The 16,574-nt window shown below is 44.8% G+C and overlaps 1 protein-coding gene across 4 annotated transcripts in view; it reads right to left on the reverse strand.

Annotated features, from left to right (window-relative positions):
- STAG2 (STAG2 cohesin complex component) overlaps nt 1-16,574 on the reverse strand; it is a 167,629-nt gene that overhangs the window by 82,778 nt on the left and 68,277 nt on the right. For all 4 annotated transcript variants that reach the window (XM_065556624.1, XM_065556627.1, XM_065556625.1 and 1 more), the window contains 4 exons: nt 14,033-14,111; nt 12,808-12,969; nt 11,638-11,734; nt 3,396-3,472 (listed from right to left, as the gene is read on the reverse strand). In XM_065556624.1, the coding sequence (XP_065412696.1) occupies nt 3,396-3,472; nt 11,638-11,734; nt 12,808-12,969; nt 14,033-14,111 (415 nt within the window). The remainder of the gene's footprint in view (nt 1-3,395; nt 3,473-11,637; nt 11,735-12,807; nt 12,970-14,032; nt 14,112-16,574) is intronic.

The raw sequence follows: 16,574 nt of genomic DNA on the forward strand, positions 1-16,574 counted from the left end.
TAGAAGAAATGTCACCACAGTTTAATACTTTTTTTGGAGGCAGCAATAGGATCTAGATATCATGATCCCCCTCTCCCGCCAGTTGCTGATCATGTAATTTGTTGAGAAAGGGAGGATCGTAAGGCCAAAACCCCCAAGCGGGTAAAACACACAAAGGGTGTCAACTAATCCATATAAGCCTTATATAATCAGGACCTGATCAGGGAGACAGAGAGGGTGTGGAGGGCACAATCCTATATTAGTGTTGGACTTTCCAGAAGGAACAGCAACTGAATAGGGTGGAAATTGGTTTCCTCAGATCCAAGAAACCCATGAAACTGAGCAAATACTCCAGATGGATCCAAGAATCTCCCAGAATCAACACCACCACTAACTTGTTATGCAACAGAGACATCCAAGCACCAGTAATATATCTGCATGTAATCAAGGGAATGAAGGCTCTGGAGAAAACTATGGAGCTGACCTCATGATGGGCTTGTCACAGAAAACTGAATGGAATCATCTGTTATCTCTCCATCAAAAACCTTAGGATATTAGCAGCTGGCAGAGAGAGGTGAACCATGACTATTAGAGGTAATGTAGTATTTGTACTCTCGGTAAATAGAACGTAGGGCTTGCTCAAGGGACATACATACGTGTCCCCAACTGTTTCAACAGTCACACTGCCAGGTGTGGTATCCCCATAGCCTGGCTATATAGAACCAACATCACAAAGAATGCGGTTTAGCTGGGTTAATGGGTGGTGGTTTGAAAGATTTTTAGCCCTCCTAAAACAGTTGTTTCTCAAAGTTACAATCTAATCAATCGAGTCAGTGATTACTTATTTTGATTTCTTAGCAATGAACGTCTCAGACCAATACCACACTTTTTCCTCTTAAAATTATACAAAAAGAGGAAGGCAAAATCATTTTACCAATACTTGTTGAATGACTGAATGGCATTTAAACTTACTGATCTAAAGGAATTTTTTAAAGTGTTTCTCAAACTGGGGTCACCGCTTGTGTAGGGAAAGCCCCTGGCGGGCCGGGCCGGTTTGTTTACCTGCCCCGTCCGCAAGTCCAGCCGATCGCAGCTCCCACTGGCCGCGGTTCACTGCTCCGGGCCAAAGAGAGCTGCTGGAAGCGGCACGGGCCGAGGGACGTACTGGCCGCCGCTTCCAGCAGCTCCCATTGGCCTGCAGCGGCGAACCGCAGCCAGTGGGAGCCGCGATCGGCTGGACCTGCGGACAGGGCAGGTAAACAAACCGGCCCGGCCCGCCAGGGGCTTTCCCTACAGAAATAGTGACCCCAGTTTGAGAAACACTGCTTTAGATCTTAGGAAGTCCTACTGATGAACTCCATTCCATTCTGATATTGCAAAAGGTATCATTCTATGATGCAACAACTAACAAGTCTGCTCGAACATGTACCCAACCTACAAAGCTCAAGTAAGTCATGTGTGTGGATGTTGCAAAGAGAAATAGGTCCAAGATGATAAAAATGAAAATAATTTTTTTTGAAACACACACACACACACACACACACACACACGAGAAAGACAGAGACCTTAAGAACTAATTCCCCATTCCAGTAGACTGCTCTCATAACTATGTCATCACAGAATAATGCTGAACCGAGGAAGGTAACAGGATGCAATGGGAACTAAACAAGATTTTTAAAACTGGAAGTTACTAGTTTTGTACATATTGAATAAAAACTAACTGTATTAATTTGAGGCGTATTATTTATCACAAACGGGTTTTCAGTTTTTGCTTTGCAGTTCCCTCAAGGCCGCAACAAACCAACAAAATGTCATCCAGTCACGTCAGGTATTACTGCTTTCATTATGAATTTCCTTGATTCAGTTACAACCTAAATACTATTTAAGTGAAGCTTCTGTGCATGAACATTATAGGTATTGGAAGTTTACCAAATAGTTAAATAGTCACATATCATTTGTGTGTGTTAAAAACCAACCTTCTTTCTAACAGAACTTATAATCATGCTGAAATGAAAACTGGGAGTAGCTTTTAAGTTCCTAGTTTACCCTTTAAAAGAATTAAAAGAATAGAACATTTCAAGTAATCTGTATATCCCAAATTATGAACTTATTACATTGGGTTTAACTATGCCAGAATGGCCAAAATAATTACCAAGCACATGGCTTTACAAAAATGTATTGTTTATGTCCAGAATAGAGCAGCAGTATTTGGACCTGTCTGAGACAGCAGCAAAAGAAAGATGTAGAGAGCAATTATACAAATGCAAAGAAATTTGGATTCTGTTTCTTGATACGTTTGGATAAAGAATGCTAAGATAGCCCAATAATGCCAGACTTCCATTCCATCTGACCTCTCTTTTTGTCCTCCCTCTTCCCGCCCCTCCCACATCCCCTTTTCTGCCTACGTGTGTGGGTTTTTTTGTTTACTGTTACCCCTACCCTAATGTGTTATATCTATGCAGTGCGGTTGTAGCCATGTTGGTTATTAGAGAAACAAGGTGGGTGAAGGTAGTATCTTTCCTTGGACCAACTTCTGTTGGTGAGAGAGACAAGCTTTTGAGCCACACAGAGCTCTTCTTGAGGTCTGGGAAAGGTACACCTAGCATTACAGCAAAACACAAAGTGGACCAGATTGTTTAGCATAAGTAGTTGGCACAGAAGTTGGTCCAATAAAAGACATGACCTCATCCACCTTGTCTCTCTAATATTATAGCTATGTCATACTGTCTGATTTTGCAGTTCTGACATGTTGCGTAATTACGTAATTTTATTGGATAGCCTGTGAAATGTGCAGTATTTGGTGATATACACAAGCTGTAAATCATTTACCTTTTTTGTATTTTTTTAAATGAAAATTAATTTAAAAAGGAACCTGGAAGCAGATGAAGTTGGGCCTTTCCTTTAAAAACTGCTGATGCTATTGAAAAAACTTTGTTTTTTAAAATGATGTCATCAGGCTCAGCCACTCCTTTCAATAACTCTCTTCTTATGCTGAGATTTTAAACTTTGCAATTCTTATTTTAAAAAAACAGAATATTTTAATCAAATATCCTGCTGCTTTCTTTAAAAAAACACAAAACTTATTTTTAATTTCTCATACTCAGACTGAGTTCAAATGTGACTTAAAAATCCACAACACTGTATACAATAAAACACTCCATTTGATTTCATGATGAAATGATGCATTATTTGAGATTTTCAGTTATGATGAGTTATTAACTGGTTATAAAGTTGTGCCAAATATGGTAATTTTTCCTAATATCAACTTTTTCCCCATGTTATTAATATATTTTATAGTTGCCCCTAGTTTAGAAATTTATTACTGGGAGCATTATCATCCAGCAACCTGATAAGTGAATTTCAAAATCATTAGATTGAAAGAGATTCTCAGAACCTGTGTGTGTTAAAACAGTTACCTCATCAAATTCTTCAGTCATTTTTCGGATTATTTCAGAATTCTGCATATGTCGAAACATCTCCGCTGTAACAACACCTACAATACAGACATTAGATTATTAATACTGTAGATATAAAAGAGGCATCACATATTAGCTAGCATCTGAAAAAAGTTCAGACAACTGTCAATTTATAGGACTTTAAACATCTGAAGTTTTTCATATAAAATAAAATTATACAGAAAGACGAAAAAATATATGATTTAGTCAAACATATTCATTGTCTGTACACTAACAAATTCTTTAGAGCACTATTAATGTAACTATTGATGTTAAACAGAAGAAGCACCCGCATATATTTTGGGAAACATTATATATACAAATTTAATTGATAAGATTCATATATTCTCCTTCAAATTGTAAAAAATTTTAGAAGTACATCAATTTTTCAGTCTAAAAACATGGATTGGCTGGCTCCCATTTCTACAAGTACAGACGCAATTATTTATGAGAAATTTAGTTTGATATATTTGAATACAATCATTTTACAAAGTTACATAATTCCTTGCAAAATAATGCAATCGTGAGATAATCACTAAGGACAAGATATTTTAAGGTGACAAGCTCAACTCAAAATGAAATAAGGAGTATTTGAATGCGGAATATAACATGACATCTTATAGCTTTCTTTTCATCAGTGCTCCCTCCCTCAAAAAACCCAAAGGCAAAAATAACCCCCCCCCCCCAAAAAAAAATCAAACTTTCAAGGCTGAAAATTGAACATTCAAATTTTAAGGCAGGAAGGATTAGAACTACTGTAGAGATAGGTTGCTCAGAGTTCCAAATGAGAGGAACCACTGCATCTTTAGGATCCTCTCCAGCCAACTAAGGCACAGCAATGAAGTCAAGAGTGAACCAATCTCCACAATCCTCACCCAGAGGTCTGATGTGGTGTGATGCCTTTGATGACAAAGGGTATGTTTTGGGAAGTGGGGGCTCCTAGAAGACCTCTCCTACTCAAGATTGAACTACAATCATTGCAAAATATTAGATCCCAAGTACCACACCTGCTTTTGTAGATAACGTGGAATATCTCACTTCTGAGAATGAATGGCATTTGCACCTGACCACAACACTGGATGAGAGATTGCATTCATGTGAACTAACCTTACAGTATCTAAGGTGTTAAATAGAATCATATAATCATTTTCCACACTTACTGGTACTATAAAATGTTTTAGAAGAAGTTTTCAGCTACAGACATTACGAACATTAACAGGTGGATTTTAAAAAGTGATACGAGGGCATAAAAAAGACCTCTTGGTTCCTATTTCAACTATACTCACTGCTTCATGACATGGATCATGGTAAAAAATAAAGGACTCTGGAACTTCGGTGCCAATATCAAAAAGATGCACTACTGAACTCAGTCCTGCTCTTGGAAGTGTAGGGAGCTCTAGAAAAAACGGTTACCTTCTGTAACTGTTGTTCTTCGAGATGTGTTGTTCACGTCCATTACACATTAGGTGTGCGCGCCGCGTGCACGGACGTCGGAAACTTTTTCCCTTAGCGGCTCCCGTCGGGCCAGCAGGGCCCCCTCCTCCCGCCAGAGCGGCGCCCCGCTCTAGGATATATATATCCCTGCAGGCCCGACCCCCTCGGTTCCTTCTTGCCGGTGACTCCGACAGAGGGGAAGGAGGGTGGGAAGTGTAATGGACGTGAACAACACATCTCGAAGAACAACAGTTACAGAAGGTAAGTAACCGTTTTTTCTTCTTCGAGTGATTGTTCACGTCCATTACACATTAGGTGACTCACAAGCTTACCATTGGAGGCGGGTAGGAGTCAAGGTACAACTGATTGTAGCACAGCCCTGCCAACCACTGCGTCCTCTCTGGTCTGATGATGGATCGCGTAGTGGGCTGTGAACGTATGCACGGACGACCAGGTGGCCGCTTTACAGATTTCCTGGATCGGAACCTGCGCCAAGAAACCCGCCGAGGACGCTTGGGCCCTAGTCGAGTGAGCCCGGATCTCTGGGGCTGGTACGTTGGCGAGCTCATAGCACGTGCGTATGCAATGCACAATCCATGCTGACAAGCGTTGTGTCGAGATAGGTAAGCCTCTCATACGTTCCGCAACGGCAATAAACAGCTGAGGTGTTCTGCGGAACGACCTGGTCCGCTCCAGATAAAACGCCAAGGCCCTCCGAACATCGAGGGTATGCAGGCTGCGGTGGCTAGGGTCCGCATGGGGCTTAGGGAAGAACACTGGTACACAAATGTCTTGCCCCATGTGAAACTGCAAGACCACTTTTGGAAAGAATTTAGGATGCGGCCTTAGTTGCACCTTATCCTTATGAAAAACTGTATAAGGGCGTTCCGAAGTGAGGGCTCTCAATTCCGATACCCTCCTGGCCGATGTGATGGCCACGAGAAACGCCACCTTCCACGAAAGGTGCATGAGGGAGCAAGCGGCTATGGGTTCAAAGGGGGGCCCCCATGAGCTTAGTTAGGACCAAGTTCAGATTCCACGCAGGGACCGGTGGGCGCGAATAGGGAAACACCCTCTCCAGTCGCTTGAGGAATCGGGCTACTGTGGGGTTGGAGAAAACGGACACTCCCAACTCCTCCGGATGGAACGCCGATATGGCAGCCAGATGCACTTTAATTGAGGCGGGGGCGAGCCCTTGATGCTTGAGGTGCAGTAAGTAGTCCAGAATCGATGGGACTGAGGCGTGCAGAGGCTGTATGTGCTGAGGCTCACACCAGTGGGAGAACCTCTTCCATTCGGCCAGGTAGGTCGCTCTTGTGGAGGGCTTCCTACTACCAAGGAGAATTTGCTGGACCTGGTGGGAGCACCTGTGTTCCGCATCGTTCAGCCAGAGAGATACCACGCCGTGAGATGTAGCGACGGTAGGTTCGGGTGGAGCAGGTGACCCCTATCCTGTGTGACGAGGTCGCAATGGAGGGGGAGGGTAATCGGGTCGGTTATGGACAATTCCAGCAGGGTCGTGAACCAATGCTGTCGTGGCCACGCCGGGGCGATGAGGATGATTGTCGCCTTGTCCCTGCGGGTCTTGAGGAGGCGATGAGGATGAGTGGGAATGGAGGGAAGGCAAACCTCAGGCTTCGTCCCCACAGAATCGCGAAGGCATCTGCCAACGACCCCGGGCTGAGGTTCTGGAAAGAGCAAAACTGAGGGCATTGTCTGTTGTCCTTGGTGGCGAATAGATCCACCCGGGGAAACCCCCACCTCTGGAAGATTGAATGCAGGACGTCCCGCCTCAAAGCCCATTCGTGCATGTGGTAGGATCAGCTGAGGCGGTCTGCTAACCTGTTTTGGACCCCTGGGAGATACGTTGTGATTAGATGGACCGAATGGGCTATACAGAAGTCCCATAGGCAGAGTGCCTCCTGACAGAGGGGAGAGGACCGGGACCCGCCCTGCTTGTTTATGTAGAACATGGCGGTAGTGTTGTTCATCAGAACTGACACGCTGTGACCTTCTATGGTGGCGTGGAAGGTCTGACAGGCGAGGCGAACCGCCCTCAGCTCCTTCAGATTGATGTGAAGCAACCTGTCTTCCCTGGACCACAACCCCTGGGTCCGCAGTTCCCCCAGGTGCGCCCCCCAATCCAGGTCAGATGCATCTGTTACTAACGTCAGAGTGGGTTGTGGGGCAGCGAAGGGGATCCCTTCGCAAACCTGCTGTTGATCGAGCCACCAGCGGAGGGAGCTTAACCCCCGAGCCGGGATCGTCACCATCAGGTCCAAAGGGTCTCTGTAGGGACGATAAGTCTGGGCTAGCCACAACTGCAATGGCCTGAGCCTTAGGCAAGCATGTCTGACTACGTGTGTGCAGGCTGCCATGTGCCCCAGGAGCTGCATGCAGCTCCTTGCTGTAGTCGTGAGAAATTGCTGGACGGAGCTTACGACCCCTTGAATGGCCAAGAACCGCGACTCTGGAAGACTTGCTTGCGCCGTCACCAAGTCCAGGACTGCACCTATGAAGTCCAGTCTCCGCATGGGAATTAGTGTGGACTTGGGCACGTTAACCAGTAGGCCGAGCCTGCCGAACACCTGTAAGGCCAGCATCACGTGGGAGCGGACCTCGGCCTCCGACCTGCCCGCGAGGAGCCAGTCGTCCAAGTACGGGTACACGCGCATCCTTCTCTTCCGAAGAAAGGCTGCTACCACGGACATGCATTTCATGAACACTCGTGGTGCCGTTGCTAGTCCTCGAGCGTAGCTTCAAAAGCCTGGTTTACTTCCTGGCTGCGGCTTGCCTTGGCCATGACCTTGGCCTTGGTTAGGCGTATTGTTACGTCTCCGCCTGTTATCCCTGCCACGACGGCGGTACAGTTCTTGCCGAGGACGAGGGTGGTACTGCCTCTGTGGTGGCTGGGGCTTAAGGGGTTTCCACTGTGTTGCGGGGGTATGCATTCCCAACGACTTTAGGGTCGTTCGCGAGTCCTTGAGGCTATGTAGCCTAGCATCCGTTTGGTCCGAAAACAAGCCTGACCCTTCAAACGGAAGGTCCTGCAGGGTGGTCTGCACCTCTGGCGGAAGGCCTGAAGCCTGTAACCATGCCGAGCACCTCATCACTACCCCGACGCGATTGTCCTAGCAGCTGCGTCAGCGGAGTCAAGGGAGGCCTGCAACGAAGTTTTGGCCACCGCCATCCCTTCGTCCACTAGGGCCGTGAACTCTGGTTGTGGGTCCGGAGGCAGGGATTCTTTAAACTTGGAGACTGATGCCCAAGAATTAAAGTTGTGTCTGTTCAGAATCGCCTGCTGATTAGCGATCCTCAGCTGGAGGCCCCCAGACGAGTAGACCTTCCTCCCAAACAAGTCCAAGAGTTTCACCTCCTTGGCCTTGGGCGCAGGGGCTTGCTGGCCATGACACTCTCGTTCGTTGACCGCAGAGACTACCAGCGAACAAGGAGACGGGTGCGAAAAGAGGAAGTCAAACCCTCTAGATGGGGCGACGTATTTCCTCTCCACGCCCCTTGCAGTTGGTGCGCTGGAGGCCGGTGTTTGCCATACCGTCTTGTAATTAGACTGGACCGTCCTTATAATCAGGAGAGCAATTCTGGTGGGGCCCTCTGGGCTCAGGATGTCGACCATGGGGTCCTCCTGCTCTACGGTCTCCTCTGCCTGCCAGCCCAGATTGAGGGCTACACGGCGGAGCAGGTCCTGGTGCGCCCGATGATCAATCAGGGGAGGGCCAGACACTGTTGTGCCCGCCACGGCTTCGTCCGGCGAGGAGGAAGAGGTTGGGGCCTTTTGCCCATCTTCGCCTTCCTGCAACCCGTCATCGATTGATTGCTCCTCTGGGGCCTGTCCCACGCTGTGGGACTGAGACGGTATCGTGCTCGGTGCAGAGTCCACTCCTTCATGCTCCTGCAGTCTGGAGATCGTTGCCTCCTTGCGAGAGGGCGGGCGGTACTGCGGAGAGCAGGACCGGTACCGTGATGGCCCAGATCTCGAGGCCCTGGATGGGGGGCCTTGCTGGTGGTAGGCCCAGGGTGTCCAGAATGGCTGGCCCCATTGAGGATGACAAGAGGCTTCGTAGTCTCTACTGGCCTGTGTCCTGTGGGCATACCCGCCGTACCAGCCCGAGTCAGTCTCCGACACCACGGACGGTGATCTTGAAGGCCACGGCGGTGCCGTGGGACGGTGCCGGTCCGGGGTTGGAGAGCAGTGTCTCCGCAACCAGGACCTGGAGTAGCGTCTCGCCGATCTGGACCTGGATCGATACCGGTGACCAAGGGACCGGGAACGACTAAGGGTGGTCGGTCTCGGGGATCGTGTAACCGACGCGTCCCGGTGCCGACTCGAGTATGGCTGCTGGGTCGGTGCCGTCCGCTTATTGAGGCCCGACGGCTGTGGCGCTTTCTGCACGGAGGGCAGCCAGGAGTCCACCGAGGCGGAACTGGACCGGGACCGGTGCTGTGAAGGCGACCGTGATGGGCGCACCATCGCTGACTTGCCTCTGGATGGCAGTCTCGGCGGAGCGTCCTTAGTTTGTGGAGGGCCCTCAATAGACAATTCAATGAGGTCCTTTGCTGCCTCAAATGTGTCCGGAGTGGAAGGCTGTTCCAAGAGCTCCTCCAGCCCTTCCTCCTCACTCGACGCGCCTATCCCGGGGCTTGACGGGCCTTTCGGCGCCGGAGCCACTGACACCGGGACCTGTGCCGGGGCCGTAATGGCCTTAGGCGCACTTGAGGTCTTCGCTGGCGCTACCCCCTTATGCGGGGAGCGTCCTTGGGCCTTGGGTTGGCCCTTCGATTTGGGCGGCGAAGACGACTGGTGCCGTAAGTGTCCTCGCTGAATCAGTGCCGTGGGCTTCGGGTATCCCGCCGGCGCCAGGTCCCGGACCGCGGCAGACGGTGCCATCGAAGTGGAGGACTGTAACGCTGTCTCCATGAGCAGCTGCTTAAGGCGAAAGTCTCTTTCTTTTTTAGTCCTGGGCTTAAAGGCCTTACAGATCTTGCAGTGCTCTTTTTGGTGCGTTTCCCCCAGGCCACGGAGACATGAGTCGTGAGGGTCGCTCAATGGCGTAGGCTTACGGCACGTGGCACAAGCCTTGAAGCCTTGGGCGTGTGGCATGCCCCGCCACCCAGGGCCGGTGCCGACCAAACACCTACTACAAGAACTTAAGTACTTCTAAAGAAGTGTTAACTACTAAGCTTAACACTAACAACTAAAGAACTGATAACTGTGAAGATAACACTAATGACTATGCTAAGGGACACTCTCAGACGAGAGACAGAGTTGTTCCAACGCCGCCACGGACGGTAAGAAGGAACTGAGGGGATCGGGCCTGCAGGGATATATATACCCTAGAGCGGGGCGCCGCTCTGGCGGGAGGGGGGGGCCCTGCTGGCCCGACGGGAGCCGCTAAGGGAAAAAGTTTCCGACGTCCGTGCACGCGGCGCGCGCACACCTAATGTGTAATGGACGTGAACAATCACTCGAAGAAGAACAGCGGTTCTCAACTTTTTGAGTTGAGTCCCCACTTTGAGTTATAATTTTTGGTTGCACCCCTCCCCCCCACAACTCAGACAGGCTGGGTGGCCTGCTGAGGTGAGTCAGGGGATTGAGATGGTGCTCCGTCCCCAGGTCCCACCATGAGGAACTGGGCCCAAGCCCCGCCGGACCCTTCCCCTCCCCCTCAATAGAAGTAAAACTACATCTATGCCCAAGGGCTCCCCCCTCCACCCCCACTAATTGGGCCCTGGAGGGTTTTGGGGTTTTTTTTTGTTTGGTTTTTTTTTTTTTTTTAAGAGTATGTGGGGTGGGGGGTGCTCAGAAAGAAAAAGGTTGAGAACCTCTGCACTAGAGGGGTATTGGAGGTAATGTGCATGTTCAAGGGATGAGGAAATGCTTGATGAACATCACTTTACACCCCCCCCCCCATCTAGAATATTACCCCAGTGACTCTAGAGTGAGCCATCTAGAGTCTCTTCTTCTGAAAAGGGAGAAATTAAGAGAAAAATAGAGACAATGAGCGAGATTGATGGGAGGGGAATCACAAGGCTCAAAAAAACAACCACCACAAACACCCCACAGGAATAACATAGGAGCCTCTCTAGGCCACCTATCTCGAAACTACTCAAAGATCTTTCAAAGCAAAAAAAGTAAGAAAAAGCTGTATTAGACTTCAAAGTTAAAATGTTTGCAACAGATAAAACTATTTAGTAATGTCCAACTCAAATCCATTTTCAACAAAATTGCTGAAAGTCTTTCTGGAATGTTCAACTATAGTGAAATTCATGAAGGGGCAAAAAAAAGATAAAATCACAGTCTTTTCCACGTGGGCTGGCTAAAGTCTGATTTGAACTTAAAAGTTTCACCCGCATTTCTATTTTTGTTAAAAATTGTCATCCCCCTAACTAAAATAGTTACACAGGTAAAATCCCTAATGTGGATGAAGTTATTATGCTATAAAATGAGCTATATCAGTGTAGTTACTCCCTTTTCTGTACGGAAGAGCTATATTAATACAAAGCACTTTTATACTGGCATAACTGCACCCAGTCTAGGAGGATTCTACAATTTTAACTATACCAGTATAACGAATGCAGATCTACTGCCTAGTATAGACTAACTAATTGTGAGAAGGTACTCACTACAGCATCAGCATAATAGGGAAGACTACTAAAGAGAGATTTGGCAGGCAATTATCTAAACAAAGGGGATGTAGAATAGCTAGGAAAGTATTTTAACTTAACATGCTTCCAAAAGTATACATCTTACCTTTGCAGCCTGAACACTGAATAAAGAAGTTGATGAGGTCAAGAAGCGCTATATCTCTGTCATGTTTGTATGACTCTATCCAGTCATCCACTACAGACTGTGTCATGGGGCGGGGGAAGAGGTAGAAAGAAAAAACAAAAACTCTATTAGCTTTTAACAAATTGATGAGAAAGTGAACAGTATTTCTCAACTGCTTCTCAGGAACACACAAATGGAACCCTTGAAATTTACTGACACCGAGTAAAAGTTTTGAATCACCCTTTACTATTACAATACTTTCCTTCAAGAAATGGATGCCTGCTTTACCATGTAAATATATACAAGCACAAAACTGACCATTAAGTGTGTGCAGCTGACCAAAAGCATATAAATATTGTGCTTCCTCCAAATGACAGAATTTAGTGCAAAGGCTCTGCAATCCTATTAGTAAAGGGAGTGGAGAAGTGCCTGATCAAGAAATGTATTAATCAGCCTCAAATTTCCTGGCGAGAATCCAATCCAGCTCCTGCTCATGTGATATAGATTTGCAATAGATAATTTAAGCTACACTAATTTGTGGCAGAAATAGATAGACCTTTAGCGGTAGCAACTTTACATAATACCAGGAATTTTATCCTTGCCCATTTTAAGAATTCCCATGTTACCCTTAGTTTTAATCCTCCCTACTTTAGCTTTTTATCAAGCACTGGTAACTCCCACATACTTTATATTGCAGCTTTATTGTTATTATGTGCCCCTGATAGATATAGATCATATTTATAGTTATTTAGTCATTCAAGCTACTTAAAGGGATAAGTTAAAAATCATATGTAAACAAATGAAAACATCCTATATTTGAGAAACTGCTTCTCGGCTCTATGAGCTGTGGCCCAAGCGTAGTATATATTATTAAAAGTCTTTCTATTTTGTCAGGATTTACACATTACGTTTTCCTCTCTCAATGAAAACCAACTCAGTCAGTCAATTTCATATTTAGGTTCTTAGTGATGCAAAATCTGGATTTCAAACACTGTAGGGGAATATTTGTTTAAAGAGCTTTAAACAAAATTGTTTAAAAATTGGGGAAAAACCTGTAGTGGGTTTAATATTTATAAAAAAATTTTTTTACTAAATTTGCAGCCAAATTTAAAATTGAGCATCCCTTTAAGCCTAAAGAGACTCAAATCTTACCTGCATAGCACTCTTTCCCATTTTAACAACCTCAAACAGCATCATGTTTTCCACACCATTCTGTTGGTGATGTCCATTCATCCGGTTTGGACCAGCAGGTTTCCCTCCTCCGTTTCCACCTTTCCCCTTTTCTCCTGGGCCTTTTTTCCCTTTTTTACAGGTCTGCAATCAAATCAAGAGCAACTTTCAAATCACTTCAAATGTAAGAACATAAGAACAGCCATATGGGTCAGACCAAAAGGTACATCTAGCCCAGTACCCTGTCTTTCGACAAGTGGCCAATGTCAGATGCTTCAGAGAATGAACAGAACAAGTAATCAAGTCATCCATCCCCAGTCACCCATTCCCAGCTTCTGGCAAATAAAGGCAAGGAACACCATCCCTGCCCATCCTGGCCACTGATGGACCTATCCTCCAGGAACTTATCTAGCTCTTTTCTGAACCCTGTTATAGTCCTGGCCTTCACAGCATCCTCTGGCAAAGAGTTCCACAGGTTGACTCTGTGTTGTGTGAATAAAAACTTCCTTTTGTTTGTTTTAAAACTGCTGCTTATTAATTTCATTTGGTGACCCCTAGTTTTTATGTTATGAGAGGGAGTAAATAATCCTTCCTTCCTTACTTTCTCCACACCATTCGTGATTTTATAGACCTTGATCATATCCCCGAATCGTCTCTTTTCCAAGCTGAAAAGTCCCACTCTTTTTAATCTCTCCTCATATGGAAGCTATTCCATACCCCTTAATCATTTTTGATGCCCTTTTCTGTACCTAATCCAATTCCATTAGATCTTTTCTGAGATGGGGTGACCACATCTGCACACAGCATTCAAGATGCTGGTGTATCATGGATTTATATAGAGAAAATAGGATATTTTCTGTCTTATTATCTATCCCTTTCCTAATAATTCCCAACACTGTTAGCTTTTTTGACTGCTGCTGTACATTGAGTAGATGTTTTCAGAGAACTATCCACAATGACCCCAATATCTCTTTCTTGAGTGGTAACAGCTAATTTAGACTCCATCATTGTATATGTATAGTTGGGATTATGTTTTCCAACATTCATTACTTTGCATTTTTTAAAAGAAAAAGAAATTTTAGATATTCCTAGTTCAGTGTTTTCCCCACAATGGTACAGGCACCTAACCAGCATTAAAACCATTCTTGCACTTATCAGTCTGCACAAAATTTCAAGTGTTTCAATATCCCTGATAAACCGAACATACTTTTCCTTTTCCTTGTTTTTGATTTTTTCCTTCAATATCTTCAAAGTCTGTATCAGAAGAAAAGTGTGTTTCAGACTCCCTGTAATGACAAACAAATGTTTACATACTACATCAGAAACCTTACTGTCAAAATAATTGTAGCAATATTATATACATCTTCAATAAGACTATGTCAACTCACTATGAACAAATATTTAAATCTAGGCTTTTCCTTTTAAATCCATTTTGACTTAACAACTAATTAACATGCTAGAGAACCGTAAATAAAAGGTTCCTTCTGCTGACATCACAGGAAGGTGTCTTCTGTGAAATCAAATGACTACGGAATTTTCTTTTCTTTTTTTTAAAAAAAACCGTACAGAAATCCAACTATTGAACATTGAAGCTGGTTGAAAATTTTTGAATTTTCAACAAAAAAAATTCACAAAAAATATTCTGGCTTTTTCAACCAGCTGTGTTAGACAATAGATAAAGAGATAGTAAGAATCCTGCTCTAACATCTTTATGCACACCACTTAGTTATCTTTACCTAACTCCCGCTTTGAAAAAAAATTAAACATACTTGAAGTAGCTTTGTATTTTATCAAAACTCAAATTTTGTAAAATGTAAATTGGACAGCCAAGAAAAACATAACGTGTTTAATTTTACTGAAAATGTTGACATGCTGTTTGCTCAAAACATGTTTACAAGATGCTTTTAAAATAGTCTTATTCCTACAAATATATTTTAATTTAATTGTACGATAAGCCACTGCAGAGACTAGATGCTAATAAAACCATTTCTGCCATATTAGTAACAATTGATGTCATATTCACAATATTCAAATATTCTTGATCCCTGTTTTGTTCTTAATTTAGGTTTGATATAGGAAGGTACTTATTCAGTTCAGTCCTATTCAGAACAGCACTTAGGTGCCTGCACACAAGGCACCAAGATAAGCACATATTTAAGTGTTGTCCTGAATAGTGATGCTTTCCTGAGTCAGGGCCTAAAGAGTATGAAGTTCAGACTGTTAACTGCGCAAAATTTGCTTAAATTGATGTTTTGTGAAATGGCAAGATTATTCAGAAGAGAGAGAGAGAGATTATTCACCCTGTGCAGTATCTAGTTCTTCAAGATGTGTTTAGCTATGGGTGCTTCCCTTCAGGTGCACATGTGCCCCACACACCTTCTATCAGAGATTATAGTTGCCAGTGACTGCTCAAGCCCATGCAATACGAGACTATAGTAGGCTGCATGGGTGAACCACCCCAAGTTCCTTCTCCACCCACCACCAAGTCTCAGAAAAAAAACTCAGAAGGAAGGAAGGTAGTGTAACACCTGTAGAACACATCTTGAAAATTACAGTTATTGCACAGGGTGAGTAACCTCTCTCCCTCTCTTTGAGTAATGTCCCTATGAGCATTCCACTTCACATGACTGCCAAGCAGTATCCCCGTAACGAGAAATGAGCTTTGGAATCGAGTCCAGAACGGAGATAAGAATTACCGTATCAGAACTACAGGCACTGACTAGGGCATAGCATCTAAAGAAGGTATGTACCAAATACAATGTAGCAGCTCTGCAGATCTCTGATACTGAGACACTATTAAGTAGAGCTATAGATGTAGACTCTGACCTCATAGAGTGAGCCAGCACACAAGAAGAAGGTGGAATGTTGGCTGTAATATAACAAGCAAATTACACAGCAGAAATCCAATTTGCTGGTCTTTGGGTAGAAATAGCAGAACCTTTAGATCTGTTTGCAAATGAAAAAAACAGCACTAAATCATTTTGGAAATTTCTTAGACTATCTAGTCAGAAACCTCCTGACATCTAGAGTATGAAAAGCAGTTCCCAGATTGGAATTACATGGCTTTGGCAAGAAATTGTTAGGTAAATGATCTGATTCAGATGAAACTCAGAAGATACTTGAGAAAAGAAATTGGGGTGTGACTAAGGAAACCTTATCCTTGTATAATACTGTGAACGGAGGATCTGCCATTAAGACCCCAATTGCTCCTACTCTGCAGACTGATGCAATAGCCGCGAAGAAGGCTGTCTCCATAGACAAATTCAGTAAGGAGCAGGTTGCCATCAGTTCAAAAGGAGGTTTCGTGAGCTTTAAGAAATAAATTATGGCCCCAACCAGGGGACTTTTACCTGTGGGAAAGGATTTCCCTGACCATTCATGAAGCCTATGGTTGTAGGGTGAGCAAACAGTGAAAACCCCTCAATTGTGGTATGAAAAGTTAAGATGGCCAAACGAATCTTGAGAGCACTGACGGTCCTGTTTTCTTTAGTTGCAGCAGGTAATCCAGAACAAGCAGAAGTGAGGCAAATTCAGCAACAATTTTCTGGAGTTCACACCAGTGACTAAATATTCTCTACTGTTAAAGTATTTTCCTACTATTCAGTAATATCTGTTGTACCTCTGCAGTACAGGTCGACTTTAATCCCATGAACTTTCATACCCCCTGGTGATTTCTTGGGGTGACCATCTACCCTGTACCATGGGAGCACTGAGGTGGGCCCTCCATCCTAACAGAGATGCATGCATGG

Source organism: Chrysemys picta, chromosome 9, assembly GCF_011386835.1.
Source record: "Chrysemys picta bellii isolate R12L10 chromosome 9, ASM1138683v2, whole genome shotgun sequence".
NCBI classification, from domain to species: Eukaryota; Metazoa; Chordata; order Testudines; family Emydidae; genus Chrysemys; species Chrysemys picta.